This window comes from Podarcis cretensis, assembly GCF_951804945.1.
Source record: "Podarcis cretensis genome assembly, chromosome: 14".
NCBI lineage: Eukaryota > Metazoa > Chordata > Lepidosauria > Squamata > Lacertidae > Podarcis > Podarcis cretensis.
In genome coordinates this window covers 54,941,017-54,960,013 of record NC_137183.1, presented here as the reverse complement: position 1 = coordinate 54,960,013, position 18,997 = coordinate 54,941,017, and the positions used below count along the sequence as shown (strand labels likewise).

At 41.9% G+C, this 18,997-nt stretch overlaps 1 protein-coding gene across 3 annotated transcripts in view; it reads left to right on the top strand.

The window, feature by feature from the left end:
- The first annotated feature begins 588 nt into the window (after window positions 1–588).
- Window positions 589–18,997, top strand: part of SMURF1 (SMAD specific E3 ubiquitin protein ligase 1) — a 49,444-nt gene continuing 31,035 nt past the window's right edge. For 2 of the 3 annotated variants that reach the window (XM_079953789.1, XM_079953788.1), the window contains exon 1: window positions 590–776. In XM_079953789.1, the coding sequence (XP_079809915.1) occupies window positions 722–776 (55 nt within the window). In that variant the 5' untranslated portion in view covers window positions 590–721. Of the gene's footprint in view, window positions 777–18,997 lie in introns of all 3 variants that reach the window. The other variant, XM_079953790.1, reaches the window with a different exon arrangement.

Genomic DNA, 18,997 nt, shown 5'->3' with positions numbered 1-18,997 from the left:
AGAGCTGCAGGGGAACCGTTTGCGGCACCCTGAGCTGCTTGGAGCAAAGGTGGAATAGACAGGTAACTAACAGCAACCACGACGACATAGAAAGAATACTGTGTGTATGTGTGTGTATATATATATATATGGTATATCTGTTCGAAGCGTGGCATTCCGCTGCCCGAACCTGGACGCCCCAGACCTCCCCAAGATGGCCGCGGGAGGCGAACCGTCGCGCACGTCACGCCAAGCGGCGCGGCGTCTGTTTCCCTCCCGACGCACGACGGGAAAAGGAGCCGCGAGCTGGTTGGCCCGGGGACCAGGCAGGCAGGGAGGCAGGCCGGCCCAGTGCGGGCGCGTGTGCGCAGGCGCGCTAAAAGAAGCTGCTAGGGAGGGGAGGGGGGGGCCCGGGGCTGGGGAGCGCGCCTGCGCAGCAGCAGCAGCAGCAGCAGCAGCCGCCTCAGCCGCCTCAGCCGGAGCCTCATCCGCCGCTCTGAGGCGGCGCGAGCTCGCGCAGTCGCCGTTCGCGTCGGGCGGCGGGAGGGGGGGGGGGCGGCGGGCGTCGAGCTCGGTGAGGCGCCGCCGCCGCCGCCTGAGGAGAAGCACGGAGGGGAGGCCGCCGGCGAGACCCGCGAGGGCGAGGGGAGGGCGGCGATGGCGGCGGCGGCGGCGGCGTCCGTCGGCTGACCCGGCCTCTCGCCTTTGGGCCGGTGGGCCCGGCGCCCGCCTGAGGGGAGCCATGTCGAACGCGGGGAGCCGGAGGGCCGGGTCCAGCATCAAAGTTCGCCTCACAGGTAAGGAGGGAAGGCGGAGGGAGGCGCTCCTCCTGGTCCTCCTCCTCCTCCGGCCTGGGAGACGCCGAGGGCGGGCGCCGCCGCCGCCGCCATCCGGCCCCGCTGCGGGTCAGCCCCCGGCCCCGGCCCGCCGCTGCTTCTCCTCTCGGGCGGGCAAGGGGAGAAGCCCTGCAATGCGAGGCCGGAGGAAGAAGGCGGGGAGCCTCGGGGCCTTTTCTCTCGCTTTTTTGTGGCAGCTCAGGGCTGCTCTGCCACCACCTGAAAATCCTCTCCCGAACTTGCTTTGCCCTGGGATTGAGAAGAGCCGTAGCCCATTGCCCCAACCCCCCCCCCCCCAGCGCTTAAATACACTAATGGTATCCCATATGTCATGGGAAAATAGTTTTGGATTGAATGTTCACATGGCAGTGATGGCCATTATCTCCCCCCCCCACCCCCAATCTTTCACTTTCTCATTTTTCACTTCAATCCCCTTTTAATTCCTATACGTCCCCTCTACTGGACACAAGGCGGCTTACAGCAACAAAACAGAAGCGACAAAGAACACACACACACACACCTTATAATAGTAAGCAGGTTAGGGATTGCTCCGTCCTTCTCTTGTTTCTCTCCCATCGCCCCTAATTTTCTTTTGGGAAGAAGAAAAGGTGTGTGCACACACAGGGGGACTCTTGATTCTTCTCCATTCCTCTCTCCCCCCCCCCCCCTTTTTGGGTATGGATGCTGAATGCCCCTTGCTGGGAATGACAAGTGGGGGAAGGAGTGCTGTTATGCACAGGTCCTGCTTCTGAGCTGCCCACCGGTGTCTGCTTGCCCACTGTGAGTACAGGATATGGGACTGTACACTGCAGATGGGCATTCCAGCCCTGCAAGAAAGCTCAACTAAGCTGGGATTGCTGTACTTCCTTCCCTCTTCTCCACTTCATTCCTTCACGGTTCTCCCCATTGGAGCTTTGCAGGATGACTCTTAGGGGGAAAGGCAGAATTCTAGCCTAAACCTCTTGCAGTTTATAGGAAGCAGGTAAACTTGTTTTGGTTTCTGTTGAGTCAATAAGGCGTATTAAGGATTAGGTGCTTTTTTCTTGGGATTCTGTAGAACTGGAGCGCTTTGGAAGCCATTCCTCTTTCGAAAGGGCATTGCATCGCAGTGTTGGATGTAGCTGCAGTTCCTTATTTCAGAATGCTTCTGTTTTCTTAATGTCTGACAGGATCAATTTATACCCAGCTATTGCGTGCAGACACCAAAGAGAGTCTCATTTTGAAAATTGGATTTGGCCAGCCAGACTTTTGGGGGGCCTGAAGGGAAGGTTGGGTTTCATTAAAGACTTGTTGGGATGGGCACCTCAAGAATTGTGTTGGTTAAAATAGTTAAAGTGATTCTTAATGTGGATTTGCAAGCTGTATTTGCAAGGGATTGCAGCTTTGGGTTTTCCTACTGAGAGCTGCTTCTCATATCGTGAGGAGGCAACAGGGTTCAAAATTAGCAGGTCGCCAAGTGCATTTCGCACCTAAAGTTTCTCCATTTGTGAGCACCTCAAAAAGTCTGGGTGCCATTTTTTGCACCTGGTTGACACTCAAGGATTCAGGAAATGTATGTGCTTTGAAGTCTAGAAGTATATGTTAAGGATAGACAATATGTTAAGGAGTGTAACAGTAAAGAGTAGAGTATTTTGAAAATCCAAGTATGGTACCAATATTTTTATTGCAAACACCAAATTAAACATGTATTAACAATTTCTGTTAAAATGTGATATTAACAATGTCACTTATGTGAATTGCGTATTAGTCATGCTTATAAATAAAATGTGTTACTGACCCCTCCAAATGGCAACTAGACATTCTGTTTTGGCACCCACAACCCAGGGCTTTTCTATCCCAGTTTCTAACACTGGGAGGCAAGTATGTATTTCAAAATAGAAATATCTGGTGGAGAAAAAGGTCTAAATATTAAGAAGTTATTTACTGAAACAGAAATTCCATGGTTTGAATAAGATACAGGTGAAAGTTAGAAATTCCTTCCCTTTCATTTGTTTCCTTGTTGTTAATCTTGTGAACTGTCCTGAAACCTGCGAGGTATAATTTTTTTTAAAAAAAAACCTATCCTGTCTTAACAGCAACTCTTGTTCCGTTTTTTGTTTCACACTTGTTGCATTGCATAATTTGATTTTTTTACTATAGTGTTCCTCAAAGACAGCCTTTGTGTCGAGCTCTGAGTTCTAACCATTAGAGCCACTATGCCCACACCTTTTCTATAAGGCTACTGTATCTGTGTTGAACTTGTGTATTTTCTTCAACATGTTGTAATCTCCAGTTGAAACTTTGTCTGCTGTGGCTATTTTGAGAGCTGGTATACAGTGACTAAGAACTGTGAACCAGGTCTCTGGTTAATATATTTATTCATTTATGAATTTCCTATGTGGCATTAGGTCAGGCATGGGAACCTGTTGATCTCACAGAGTGTACTATAACTCCTACAATTCCTAACCATTGCTCGTTCTTGCTGGGGCTGATGGGGTGGAATATCGTCTGGAGGATAGATGGGATGTAAGAAGGCATTGTTTTCCATTCTTCGCTGCATTTGGTGCTTGTACCACTGCTTCTGTTTCGCTGCAGCTCATCTGAGTCTCCCAAAACCCAGTGTCTGTTGTGATGAAATTATGTAGCTTATTTAATTTATGTAGTTAATCTCATTGTTATTTGGTTCTTTCAATGCAAAAGAAACAATGCAAATTGGGGAGGGGGAGAGGAAGTAATCAATTATGTTGCATTTGCAGACTCAGCCCAGCAACAGCAGTGAATGCTGATCGTATTCGCTGGTTTGATTTCTGTTCCAGACATGGGATGAATAAGTGGCCATTGGCAATTTCCGCTCCTGCTTCCATTTTTTGACATCCCTATTGGAGGACCTCAAATTCTTCATCTTTGCTCACTGTAGGCAAACTGCTCTCTTTCAGTTGTTCTGTTTGTTTCTGCAGTATAGAAATGATAACACTGACATACCTTAAAGAATTATTGCAAGGATTACTGACAACGTAAAATGAACGTAAAAAGTGAAATGCTTTTGTGTAATTACATATTAATAAATAAATGCTGCATGTAACCATGGCAGGGTGTGTGTGTGTGTGTGTGTGTGTGTGTGTGTGTGTGTGTGTCCTCTGTAGTTTTCAGAGTTCATGCAGTTTTCTGCACAGATGTAATACACATATGTGAAATGCGTGAACTAGCCATTGGAATCCAGACAGTGTTCAACTTCCTGTCTGTCACCTCCCCCCCCTTTCCAACAAAACTTAAAATTCCCCAAGAGAGTGTCTACTGATCCTATCAAAAGATGACTGGCAATGGCCTTGATAGATTGTTCCTGTGGGGAATTGCCTGCCTCCAAGCCCTGTATCCTAGAGAGTCTTGCCAAATGTAGTTCAGAAATCAGCTTCTCCTTATTTGTGTGTTCTGCCTAGTAGTGAATCCACTTCTGTCAGAAAATTAATCTTCCCGTTTGCCAATGTACATTGTAATAATAATAATAGTAGTAGTAGTAATCATCCAGTAGGGGAGGTCCTGCGCTGCGTTTGTTTTTTCTGGAGTGGTCTCTGGTGCATGGTTCCCCCCAGGCCCCGGGGGCCTGCTCTTTTCATGCTAGCCAGGGCCCGGTAGGCTCGGGGTGTGATTTCTTGTGGCCTCCCTAGCCCTCCCAGTACCCTACTACCTCTCTCCCATGGTGGCAGCAGCAGTGGTAGCGGCAACGGTAACAGCAGTGTACATTTTGAAGAAAATTGTTCAGTATCTGGCAGTGATTTATTGTATTTTTTGCCTGTTTTGCTTTCTTTTAGTGAACTACATGCTAAATTTTTTATTCATTTTAATAGCTCAGATAATAATTGCGCAAATATATGTGGCATACTATTTGCTTTGTGACTTTTCTTTGTCTCGGTTATCTAATAATCTTTTAACACATTCTTTTTCAAAAGTAAAACCATATTGCAAATGCAAATTGCTGGTCCGAAGGGAGAAAAAATGATAAAAACTTTCAAAATACGTAGAAGTCGTTATGTTCTCATGTATCCTTTTGCTTTTCTCTACTTCCTGTCCTGCTGTTATATGGCTTTTCTCTGTTGTACAGTCTCTTAGATATCGTATTTAGGATTGCATTCTGAAGTCAAATTAGAGTTTTGATTATACAAAACACTTTGGGTGAGAGCCAATGTAATGTTAGTGTATGAAGTGAGAGAAGTAGCATTGTTGCAGAAGTAGCAGAACAGGGCAAAAAAGTATATGATTCATCATTTCTGCATCACTTCTGCTGGCCCAGGCTACCCATTGAATTTGACTGTTGCACTGTGTTAAGAATGGGGTTCTAAGCAGCAGAATGGCTATTTTTGCTACTTGGCTGCAACAATTGGATCTTGCCCATAATGTACACAAACAGTAAAGCTGAAGTTTTTTTAAAAAATAGAATTTTGGGTATTATAAATATTGGGTACTGTATGCATACTCACGTAGACAGAGAGGGTTGTGCCATAAGGAGCTTACAGTCGAAGTGAATCTAGCAAGGGAAAGCAGGAGTCAAGGGTCACAATATGAGTATTTACATGTGCTTAGGCTTGAAATTGGTGATATCACTCACATGAAAATTTGACGTTGCCAAAACATTTGGACCATTGGACTACTTACTGAGTACTACATACTTTAACAAGCCATGGCTTTCTAGGATCTCAGCCAGAATGCAAGGAAGTGTGTCTCATAGCCTGGCAGGGTAGGTTAGAAGGCGGCTTTCCACCACAAGAGACCCCTTTAGCCAAGGGGTGAAGAATCTCAGACCCTTTGGCTTTCTGGCCCTCAGCATTCTTTCTGAGCCAGGTCCCCTCTCCAGGCCTCATCCCTCCTAAGCACTCCTCAGGTGCTTTTGCCAGGCTGGAGTGTATCCTAGAACTGTGATGTACAGAGGAAAGAGGCACATCCATTGCTTTCACCCACTTTTGTCTTCAGACGTGGACACCACTGATATGTGGTCCCGTGAAGGTTCCCCATGAGAGACTGAGACCCTTGGGCTGAAAATAGTTTCTCACCCCTCGTCAACTGGAGGTGCCAGAGACTGAACTTGGGATCTTCGTGCAAAGCATATGCTCCACCTGAGCTGTTGCTGCTCCTAATTCCACTTAAGGGCCCAACTAGTTGCTTATAAATTAATATGACTACAGTGGGGTTGACGCCTGGATTTTCAAATATTTTCAAAGCATTTCCTTATTGAAGTATGTTAATGAATGAATCTTTACAAGCACTGCCTTTCACGTTGGGTTTTGCTCATTGAGATCAAGGACACTTTTCTTTTGAAAGGTGCTTAAGTTGTTTATGAAACCAGTTGTGTGCTGATACTTGTTTCTTTGCTTTCAGTGGTAGTCTTCTCTGTCACCATGATTATGCAGACGTGATTGGAGAGACTGGTTAATAGAATTCTATGGCTTGTGTAAACACGGCAGCAATAAATTATTGAGACCTTCAGGCTTCTCAGTCTTGGTAAAGCAAATCCAACACTTTAAACTTTTATAAAACAAAACATTGTCATGGTATAATATGCTACAACTTAAGTGTTTAGCATGCTGCAGAATGGTTTAAAATAGCTGTTGCTCCCTTTTGATTACAGTAGAAGCAAATTTCCAACATTTATTCAAATACTCATGGTTGATGTCTTCTGTGGAATTCTGTGATCTGACTGTTAAAGCAAAGTGTTAAATATAGTATTGCCCCTATGACTAATTTCATAGCTTAACTGGAGATGAACCATCTGGATATGCATTAAACTAAACCAATGTGCAGATTTTTTTTTATGATGAAGATACAGAGATTGAAATATCACATTGCAAATTAAAGGTGATTCTCTCCTTGCCACCCCGGTTTTTTGTTCCTATTATGCATGCCAAGAAATCGTTGGCTTATATATCTTTTCCCCTGCTTACATATTTTCTCTTTCAGTAGATAAGATTTAAGCATTATTAGGGTGTATGTATGTGTGTTTGTGTTCCTCTCAGTAATGTATACTGTGTTGACATGAGAAGATAGAGTCATGAAGGGTAAACTATGTAGATCTGCCCTAAGTAATCAAATGAAAAAGAGGAATAAAAATAACTAGATTGGCGATTAAGGCTGTGTTTCTCAAACATTATAACCTGTATTGAGAGAGAGGGTGGGGGGTTTGGATAATTAGAAGCATCTGAAGTATTCATTAATTATCCAAACAAACAAAAACACAATTCCTTCCTAGTATGTTTGAACTTGTAGGAATTGTCTGCTTTTCTTGTGCAGAAAAATAGCTCTTATCGTTTTTTAAAAAGGTAATCAAGGGCAGCTTTTTTATTTTAAAAAAGGGCTGTGACCTGTGTGCTATCCCCTGTTTACTTTTGATGAGTAAAGCCAATGCTGAAAAGTTAATTCACTGATCAATGACACTAACACTGATTGGCCCAGACAACTTTGTGTGTCTTTTTCAGTAACAACACAGTGACAACAGGCTATTCATCTTATCTAAAAAGTTACATGCATAATAAATTTGTTTCTTTTAAAAATATACTTGTTCTTTTATAAATATACAAACAGTAAACATAACAGATCACTCTGATAGAAAGTAGCAAGAAATCAGTATCATTGATGTATGGACAAGGTCATTACAATAAGGTGGTACAAGGAAATAGCTCTGGGAGATATATTTGTTTTTTGCCTTTTCATTATGTGTAGACACACTGTAGTCAGTGTATTTTGCTAAAACTGAAAAACAGATAAGTTTTGACTTCTGAACAGATAAGTTTTGACTTCAGCAAATCATTCTATTTCTTAATTACATATGCACAGTGGAAATAGCTTTGCTTAAACTTGCAGAATTCCCTTCTCTTTCCTCAGGTGGCTTATTGACTGGTCTGGGTAAGAGGGCACAGCCTTGCTGTGTATCTTACTAGTATTTGGATGGAGGTCTCTTTAGTCACTAATTGCCTAAAATGTTACTTTATTCCTTTGATAGGAAATGTGGAAGTGTACTATTTTTATGATGATGAAATGTCTAAAAACAAATTATTATATACAGTAATTGATAAATGCTATCTACTATGTTCATTAACTTTGTTTCCAAAGAAATGGTGTGTCTTAGCTTTGAATAACAAAACACTTGATAGTATTATATGGAAACAAGGAAGAAAGTACGGTAATTTCCCACATGCGGAACTAATAAGGAAATGTTTTAAATACCACATGCTGTATTTGTGTTCTCTGTATAAAAGAATGCCGATAGGAGTAATAAAGGAGTAATACTTGAATCAGATGGTTAGTGACTTTGTTTGAGAATCTGTTAAACTCTAGAGTAGAATAGTTCTGTGTTACCTTTGCCCACTAATGTTTAATCGCGTTAGAGGCCAGAACTTACGGTATGTTGGCTTATGTCAAGGGCAAAACAAATCCTTCAGGCTGTTTGATTCATAGCTGACCGAGTGGCATTAAGAGAAAGCTTTCCGTTTTGTAAGATTCTGGTTGGGATCCAAAATGCTATGGCACAAGTTCATGTGTTCTGATGGGGCATTAACTAAGGGTTTATGTTTCTCAAACAGCAGCCGCTTTCCCCAGGTCACATAGGAAACCACTTTTGAAAGTGTAGTTTGTGATAAGGCATAGGAATCTATTGTTCAGAACCCACTGCACATAAAAATAACCATGTTGGATCCCAACTGCTAGATTAACTAATGCAGATTGATTTATGCACTTATTTGTAATGTGCATAAACAAATCCATTATTGTTACAGATACTGAAATAATACACAAAGGGTGTGGTGGTAACAGCTGTGTTCACCTCAGTTGCAGCTGAAAGGAATTCTCTCTGGATCAGGCGTGCCTGTAGCATCTTGTGCCATGAACTAGAAATACCTTTTTCTGGCTGTTGTCTTGCGGTTCAGATGGAGAACTTGTTGTACTAAAGCTATGAAGGTTCATGTAACTCTGATGTGATAATCTTTCACTATTCTTGGTGTCAAATTTGCTGCAAAATGCCATGATGAATGATCTTCCGGGACTATATTATTCTAGAACCTGATCTGAGAATTCTCAGGACTAGTGTGATGTTGCTTGTGTTTTTGTATTCTCTGGTAATGATGCCATTCAAATTAGATAATATCAAATAGAAGTAAAACCTATATTAAGTGACAAAGAGAACTGGTAATACTCCTGCAATAAGTGGAATTATTTAAGGGGAAATTGTTTAGTGTATAGACTATAGCAGAGAGATGCCGGCACCCATGTACACTAGAACAACTGCATACAGGAACAGTGTAATTTGTTTTATTAAATGGACTACCTCTTAAGTTTCAGAGAACTCATAGCAAAATGTTAGGATGGGGGAGAAATGACTGGTGAAAAGTATTATAAAACACGGGTAGGGAACCTCAGACCTGAGGGCCAAATGTAGCTCCCTGGGACTCTGTCCCGAGGCCCCACCCTTCACCAGCCCTGCTCCATGCCTTCTCTGAGTGTTTTTCCCTGACTGGAATGTAGGATATTGCTTGCCTGGGTGAAGAAGGGTGTGTGTACAAACTCTGGCTTTTGAATGACTGCAGGTCAGGTAAGAGTTTCATCTATTGCTCTGCCCACTTTCTTCTCTGGCCTTGCCTACCACTGGCATTTGTCTCCCAGAAAGTTGCCCTTGGAGGAATATGGACTTCGGGCTGAAAAGTGTTGACAACAAGTGGGAAACCTGCCTGATAGTCCTTAATTTGGTAATTCAGGAAGTTTTTTGCAGACTGACTGACAATGCAGCTAAGTCCCAGCACATTCAGTGGGACTTATTCCCAAATGAGTGTGTGTATGTTTGCAATGTAACTTATCCCGAATTGCCTCAAAGCCCAATGACAAATAAGCTGTGCCCATTCTCTCTCTGGGAATGTAAATCTCAGCAGTTTTCTGAATGTACCTATAGCACTGACTCATGCATTCATCCTTTGAAAGATAAAGAGCAGAAGTAAAGAAAAATATGATAGTTCTTACATTAGCCAAGATAGAGATTAACTTTAGATGACTGATTAGTATGTATACTTCTTTTCTTTTAGTGGTCAATGAAAGTATCTACCCAAGAGTGATTTGCAAAGTTTTAAGAGAGACAGTTTCTCAGTCCAGAAATTGGGAAGCCCATGAGACAGATATGTATGGGCTTTACCAAAGGGTCTATGTGAGTTTTTTGATGGTACATCAATATGCACCTTCATCTGAGGCCATGAGCTATTTGTCCCTTTCTCTAGTTCTAGATAGGTTCAAGTGATGCCTGTGGCTTTATAGCTGTCAAAATGAGAATGCGGCTCTGGTCTTTCATATGTGTTCATGGAAGGATGGAGTCCAGGAAGATCTGTGAAAAAGCATAAACTGTATGTGCCTAGGTAGTGCTTGGTGATGACCACAAATAGCCATCTGTTCAGTGCGCTATAATAATATCCCCGATTCATAACAATTTGTGACTGAAATATTTAAGGAAATTTATGTCGCACCTAGGCTTTAATTATAATTTAGTCTTCAACCCACATGTTACAGCATAAATGTATATGCTTTATTATAGTTAGGGAGATGCATATATGTACACCTCTGATTTATGGCAGGTGTGGAGACCAATCTTGCGTAGACATCTGTGACAGTAAAACTTAAATGAATTCTACCTGGTCTTCTCAATACTGTAGTTGTGCAAGGTGGCTACTTGTCTAGTCTGATACAATGTCTGATACAGTGTGAGCAGTCAAACCAGGAAGGCATTTAACCAATTTCCTATGTCATTAGAGCCAGTAAACTATAGTTTATCAGCTTCAGAACAAGCCAGAATCCTAATTCACTGTTTGAAGGAGATTTTGGATTGTTTTGAAGCTGGTAACAATGGCTATCAATTTGGATGAAAACTGATGCAAAAGATTGTTGATGGAAACCTGAACTACTTAATTTTAAAAAATTATTGCAGTCCTAAGTGCATTTACTGAGCTCAGTGAGACATACTCTAGTTAGCATAAATGGCCAGGAATTTAAGACCTAAATTTGTTGCTCAACTCAGAATGTTTTTTCTGCTTTTTGTTCTGTTATGGCTAATAACTAAACAAAATTATTATTACCCACTTTAGCAGAGGCATGCTTAAGATAGTATCAAATGTGTCTCTTTTCAGTCTCTTGGGTTGTTGAACTTTTGCTGTCAACAGAAGATTTTTGTTCGTTTGTTTCTCTTGTCAAGCCATCATGTTTATATATTTAATTGAGATAAACCATAGAGAATTACTCCTCTGTTTGTCCTGCTCTGTGGTGCAGCAATTCTTGACTGAAATGTAAGAAAAGGTGAGATTCAGGCTGTACTCTGGGAAACACAGAACTCTGAGGTTGCTGCAGCAATGAACAGGCTGAAACTGAGCCCTTGTATAGTAATAGCAGCTGGTGCAGCATGACTGTTAGCAACCCCTATGTTGCAAGTTGCTGCTTGATGTAAAGGGGTCCAGCCTCCTCCAGTAGTTTCTAACTGTGATACAGAAGTGGTGGCACAAGTTGTCATGGGTCTTCTATAGTGAAGTCCTTAGAGCCAGAGGATGCCAGTGCCACATCCTCTGTCTAGAGGCAGGGGGTGCTGGTTCTGCAGCTTCCTTGCGTAGAAGCACTTCTACATGCCCTTCTCCTTCAGGTTTGGAGTCCTTGCCACCACCACCTGATTAAGAAGAATCAGACTCCTGGTCAGAGGCGGAGTTAGCGGCTCTGGCACCCAGAGCGGCGCACATGCTGTGCCTGCAGGACGGGGTTAATCGCCTACGGTGAGCAGCGAGTGTCCTGGGGGGTGGTGGTGCCCGTGGTGAGTATCCCGGGGGGCGATGTCACCCCCCCTCAGGGATGACACCTAGGGCAGACCGCACCCACCTTCCTCTGCCAGTGCTCCTGGTCCCTGACACGTGTGTGTGTGTGTGTGTGTGTGTGTGTGTGTGTGTGTATGCCACTGGAGAAACCATGATATGCACCAAACAGCCTGGAATCCGAAGCATTTCCTGAGTAGAAGTCTGATCAAATTGGAGCACTTCACTTCCAAACAAAACCAGAGCAGATCTGAAAACTATTCCAAGATGATTGCGAAAGAAGAGACGAGGGAGAATGAATTAAAAAACAAATGACAGAGAAAGCAACATTTTGATTTTTATCTAAATGAGAATGAATTTAGAAGTTCTCAGATGATTGCAAGTTCATCAATACCAGTCTTTTTGTCATAGTACGGGCTTGCAAAACCCATTCATATTGTCCCTTAGTTAGATTGGGAATAAAATTCCAAAGGAATTTCCTCTCCAAATTTTAGATTTTTCTGTACAGTCACAGTAATTGTTTCCATTACCCTCTCCCCCAAAATTACCAATGTCGGACATTGTATGAACATGTGTTTTAAAGAAGCATTGTTTGTCCCTATTACATCTCCATCAGCTAGATGTCTTAAATAGCCCTTTCCTAAGCATAGTGGAGTCCAGAAAATTCTAAGTACAGTCGTACCTCAGAAGTCAAACGGAATCTGTTCCGGAAGTCTGTTTGACTTAAAAAACGTTCGGGAATCAAGGTGCGGCTTCCAAAAGGCTGCAGGAAGCTCCTGCAGCCAATCAGAAGCTATGTCAGACGTTCGGGTTCCAAAGAACGTTCGTAAACCGGAACACTCACTTCTGGGTTTGCGGTGTTTGGGAACCAAAATGTTCCAAGTTGCAAGGCGTTTATCAACCAAGGTAGGGCTGTTTTTTTTTTGTCGTTACACATTGCTTTTCCCTCCTAAAATGATTACTCTATAGCCTTTCCAGATTTCATTATAGAATGTAGCCTAATAGCCTTAAATGGCCTCTTTCAGTTGTCTCCTCTGTGAGTAAAATGACAACCTGCAGCTTAAGGTTGCACTCCAAGCCAGGGAATTGTCAAGTCTCATAATAAATGAACTGAGAAGGCATTAAATATTTTAACATTTCATGGTGATACAAGATAAAGCTTGGGATTTTATCAGTGCTATTGTGTTATGCCTGAGTGTCCTAAATCTTCAGTTTGGTTGTGAGCAAGAAGAATGGGCACAAATATTATAGATCAAATAGTTCAAAACCAGCAAGTGAATATTGGCAGACTATAATCCTAGTGGATAACTATCTATGGTAGTAGCCAAAAATCTTTTCCACTGGGAATGTTCCAAACACAGTCCAACACTTTTGTATGCTTTCTTATACTAGAGCTTGGATAATATGCCTGCATATATATGTCTGTGTGTTTTGTCAGTCAGCTCTGGTGTCTGTCAGTGTAGGCCTGTGTAAACAGAGTATTAATTCAAATTTGAAGTCATTAACTTGGCTGTTGAAATAATGCTGTCATATTTGAGGAACAAAAGTACAACACATAGACTGACACAGCTTCAGTTTGAATAAAAGCCCTCTTTCATAATAGTGTGTGCTGTTAACTCTGCTACCTTATAATCTGTGTAGTTGATTTTGCCTGAGATTCAAAACTCCTTGGTATAGTGTTTCTTTAGGTGTAAAGTTGTAAAATATAGTTGAAATGCAGACTGTAAAGAACAATTGTTTAAGGACAGAAATATTCCGTTTGTTCTAGCATAGAACTTGTAGAATATATTTTGAATGGGCAGGATAACCCTGTTACAGGTTGTATTGGTAGAACCATTTGCCACCCACTGACTTGGACATTCACTCTTTCCAATTAGCTAAGTACTCCATACCCCCCTGTTTTTCAAAAGCCAAGCCATAGACCCCCTATTTTGAAATTTTCTTTGTGGTAGTTTTTGTTATGTTAATGGTGCCACAGACCCTCTGTGTTCACGGACCACCAGTTGGGAACCACTGTTCAAGATGAAGAACAAAGCCACTTCCGGCCTGCCCAGGAGGTGGGGTTGCAGGATTCACGCCCACCCCCACGTGAGTGGGGGCTGGTTTCAGCCCCTGCGAGAACAGGGGAATCCCGGCCGCACCCCCCCAGCCAGCCAATTAGCTGGCCGGGGTGCGTGGCCTGCCCTATTTAGGGCCGGCGCAGAGGGGGCTCAGTTGTGCTATATCTTTGTGGAGCAACTGTTGGGAATTGTTTTTGATCAATCAGTTTAATAGCATAACAGTTTGGAAGGCTTTTCTTTCACAATGTTTCTCCCAGTGTAGAGAGGTAGAAAGTGGAGTCCCCCAAGGATCCATATTGGGACTGGGGTTTTTTAAACTTGTCCCGAATTAGGGGTGCCGAGTAAAATGCAAGGAAGTGTAATTTCACATTGCTGCTGCTGCTGCGGGCATCGGTCTGTCTTGGGAGACAATGGAGGAATGCACTGGTGTGTGTGTGTGTGTGTGTGTGTGTGTGTGTGTGTGTGTGTGGTCAAGCTGTTGGATGGTTGCAGCTACCCTCATTCTGACCATAGGGTCATATTGGACAGCTCAATGAAGCTATTAGCCCAGCTGCTGCAGTTTGTGGAATCTGATATGAAGTATATCTGAAATTGATATAGGGGGAAAATTGGAAGGTTAAAGAGTTTCTTGAACTGCATAGCTGTTGATTATTCAATGTGTAGACCTCAGAAGGCATTTTCACTTCAGTCGTTTTCATATAGTAGAAAGTGCTTGTTACTAAAGATGTTGGTGTCAGGCTTAAAATGCTGACCAAAGTTAATGATGTGGTAATAGTGTAGAACTAGGACTAGGGAAGCAATCAGATTTCAACTCTGTCCCAGATTTTGTCTGTGACCTTGGGCAGTGCATGCCGATCCTTAATTTCATTGGCCTGTATGGGTGGTTGTGCAGCATTGCATTGAATTACAGCTTTCAGTAAGCTGGAAGCGTTAGACATGCAAAAACATTTTTGGCAGGTGAAATTCAGCATGGAATCTCAGTTATGCGTGCTCGTGGGAGGAAGGACACAATTCTCCATACTTGGAGTTTGCTTCTTTGTTGTGCAAGCATTTAAAGCAGCTTGCTCTTAAAAAATGATTCCATGGATCTTTCCCTAAACTCTAACATGGTTTATTGAATAACAAAGGGGTTGCTCTCAGGCAGTTGAAGAAAGTGAATAATTAACAAGTATATCCCTAGCTGCATGTGAAATAAACTGTTCTGCAGGGCAGGTCTTCTCAGTAGTGCTCTGAGGAAGCCCAGGAGGAGTGCATTTTAGAAGTCTGGGTTCAGTTTGTATTTCTGATGCATTTCTTTGCATTTCTTTGCTGCCTAACTTCATTGCACTCTAAAGATCGCTTCATTTCATTAAAAGGGACAATAGATTAGGTTATAAAAATTGGAAAAATATATCTGCCCTTATTTCATGGTCTAGGTTTTGTTTTTTAAAAAAATGACATAGGCAGTTCAATCAGACACTGTTAAGGGACAAAGATCAAATAGGAATGGTGCAAATGACCAGTGGGGGTTGGGGGATGGGACACTGTAGACTTGGTCATCCAAGCATCTCATGAAACCACAGAGGTTTTGCTACTTTATTGGGTTGTCGTCATTTTTGTTTTTATTATGTATTTTCTGTTTTTTATATTGTGATCTTATGTTGTGAATCACCCTGAGGACTATGGGTATAGGGCGTAGTAGTAGAAGTAGTAATTATTATTATTATTTTATTTTATTTTATCCAGCCCAGCCACTCTGGGCGGCTTCCAACAAAAGATTAAAAATACACTAAAATGTCAAACTTCCCTAAGCAGGGCTGTCTTCAGATGTCTTCTAAACGTCAGATAGTTTATCTCTTTGACATCTGATGTCACCATCATCAAGTGGTATATAAATTTTGTTAAATTAAAAAAACAACAACCTGAACTTAAGGCTGTTGTAGTTTTTCCTATTTATTCACCTTTGTATCCTGGCTTTTATTCTGTTGCAGATCCCCATATAGCATACATGTGGCTCCCAGGCACCACCCATTTAGGCACAAACAACTTAGTAGACATCTTTTTAGCTTCAGCCTTATGTAACTTCAGACTGTACTCAGGGACTCATGGGTATCTGTTGACTGATTTTTTCCCCCCTGGCTGTTTGAAATTTGAAAGTGAAACATTTATTCTAGTCCCACCGATGAGAGGCATGGGGGTAGTGAGAAAGAAAAGCAGCATCTTTTAGGTTAGCAGGATACTTTCAATGGCTTAGGACTTAGGTTGATAGTTGGAGAGGTAAAGATGTAGCCGAAAGACTGCCGGCCTTGAAGAAACCAAATCTAGGTATAATGTGACAAACTGCCTTTGGGCTACAGCCTAGCAACTGTCTGGCATTACATAGACAGTAAGGTCATATCTAGGGCAACATTTGGTTTTCAACATCGTGATATATCACCATATAAACATTGTACTATACCTATAGGTAAAGGTAAAGGACCCCTGGACGGTTAAGTGCAGGCCTCATCTCGCTTTTCAGGCCAAGGGAGCTGGTGTTTGTCCACAGACGGCTTTCCAGGTCATGTGGCCAGCATGACTGAATCGCTACTGGCACACAGAGGACTGTGATGAGTGCCAGAGCGCACGGAAATGCTGTTTACCTTCCCGCAGCAGCAGTACCTATTTATCTACTGGTGTGCTTTCAAACTGCTAGGTTTTCAGAAGCTGGGACAGAGCAACAGGAGCTCACCCCGTTGAGTGGATTTGAACTGCCAATCTTCCAACTGGCAGGTGCAAGAGGCTCAGTGGTTTAGACCACAGCGCCACCCGTGTCCCCTTTACCTATGCTGACATATGACAATTTCCCCACATTGCAATTTTTGCATAGCAGACATACATCATGATTCACAATATATTACCAGGTCAAAAATTATGAAACTGATATCACAATATTGACTTCAAACCAGTTTTGGGTGATATATTGTTATATCTCCCATCCCTAGTCATATCCGTGTGGTTTTGTATTAATTTCTTGCAGAAAAAAAGGCAGAAAAATAGGATTTAATAGGTGCATTCCTGACAAAGATACTCTACCGGGTGGGTTTTGTGGCAAAACATTGACATTGGTTTGCAAGTGAGCTGATGGGAAATGCAGTTAGGATGAAATAATTTTATGTAGCAACTGCTGCTGCTGGTTTTATTTGGAGAAGGGGAGCTGTTAAAAATAAATTAATCCTGTGTTGCGAACATATGAGTATTTTACCTGTAGTGGAATGTTGTATAGACAGTCATATGTGTTCATGACTGAAATAGTTGCTGTTGTTGCAATGGTGCTAGGGCATTCAGAGTACATATATATCACACAAAATCATGTAACTGAGAAGTGACTGTTTATCAGATTTCTGCTAAAGCTTGAACTTGGGGCAGTGTGCCATGGGATTTAATGCAGCATATGGCATGCAGCTTCAGTCTCCGGGTTTTCTCTAAATAATATTCAACTGTTTTGGAGAAGTAGCTCAGTTGTATTCATAGTACTTGCTATTTAAGCAAGTGTTTGTGACCACCACTTTGAGCTGTACAGTGCTACTGTACCGATTTTTGACTCAGAACACAGAAATAGCTTTGGGAATATAGGTTTTTGTTGTGTGTAGCACTGCTAGAAAAGATTTTTCCTCCTAAATAGGTCACTGATGATCCCTGAGTTGGGGGAATTGTATGTTATGCAGATTTGAAAGCCATTAAAGGAAGTTTTGATGTACTGAGATAGTTTCAACTGAGATTAAGGAGCAAGAGACTTAGGGGAAACTAAAAATAAATATTTCTTGGAATGTAATGAGGAAGTGCAACAAATAAAACATCTTTAGGTGAAAGATTGCATTGAGGATAAAAAATAATGCTGAAGTATTTTCAGTATATTCCTTAGTTTTCTCTTTTGAAAGTAAGAATAGGTGATGCTTTGAGTTTCCCATATATTAATTTTTTCTTGAGGAAATTTAATGTTAACTTCCAAATTTTCCCCTATCGAACTTCCACCTAGTAAATATAAATGAAGCATGGTAAGCACACCTAATGCTGTGGCAACTTTCAAATATCTCTTTGAATTTGGAGTTGTAAGCATATACTAGGTAGTGAAATTTCAGTGGCTAAGAAGGTGGGGGAGAGTAATTTGAGATAGAGTCTATCATCTGCTTGATATATTCATGGTACCACAGCTATTTCCATGCATCTAAGGATTTTCCCCACAATACAATGACCCCCCCACCCAAAGAAGGCACATGGCAAACAAGTAGCTTATGACTTGACACAAAATAGATGCTGGTGGAATCTACATACATATAAAAAACTGTTCTGAAAATGCTTTTTTTAAAGGCGTTTTTTTAAAATGCGTTGAATTTTCTATAAGGCTCACCATCGCTATCTAGTGTCACGTTGTATATTGCACCTAAAATACTCTTAAAATGTTTTATTTGCAGCTGTATAGCTGAGTCCTTAGAGAAGCATATGAAGCTGCTACTGAATTCTCAAACAGAATGCTTTAAGGCTCTATTTTGTGGAAATAGTATTACTTTCACATGTGATCTCTAAATAGTAGTTCTTGAAAAAACATTTATCAAACTTGGATATTAAGTGTGTATGTAGGACGTACTATTGAAGAGGTATTTAGCTGACCTTAAGGCTGCTGCAAAAGGGGAATGGCTCCATTTTTGAACGTTTTGGCTCCTGAACTCCGAAAACCTGGAAGTAAATGCTCCAGTTTTTGAACATTTTTTGGAACCTGAACATCTGATGCAGCTTCCACTTGAGTGCAAGAAGCTCTTGCAACCAGTTGGAAGCTGCGCCTCGGTTGTCAAACGTTTTGGAAGTCAAATGGTCTTCTGGAACGGATTACATTCGGCAACTGAGGCTTGACTGTACTAGTAACTTGAGAAAGCCAGTGCAGTTTCACCAAGATGGAAGATGCTGCAGGAGAAATATTCAGAAATGTATGAATCTATCAACAAAATTAATGAAGAGAATAGGATTTAATTTGCATCTTGAAATACTCCACCCACGGTTTTATATTTCCTGTAAACTTTAAGAACTGGGGTGGGGGTGGTGAGTGGCTGGCCAGCGTAAACCCAGGAATATTGACATCGTCTAGAAAAGCTCTTGCTTCTCTCCTCTCATTGCTGTTTACTTCCAAAGCAGTGGGACAAATAAAATTACCCTTATGTGCTCACTGTTAAAAAAACACATTTAAGTCTGTTTACTAGATTTCCTGTGTCACGAAGTGCTACAAATTCTGATAATTTCTTCTCATTGATTTAATAATCTTGTCGGTGATGGCTGTGCCACTCCAGTTCCAGAACAAAACTCTTAATTGTCCTTTCCAAAA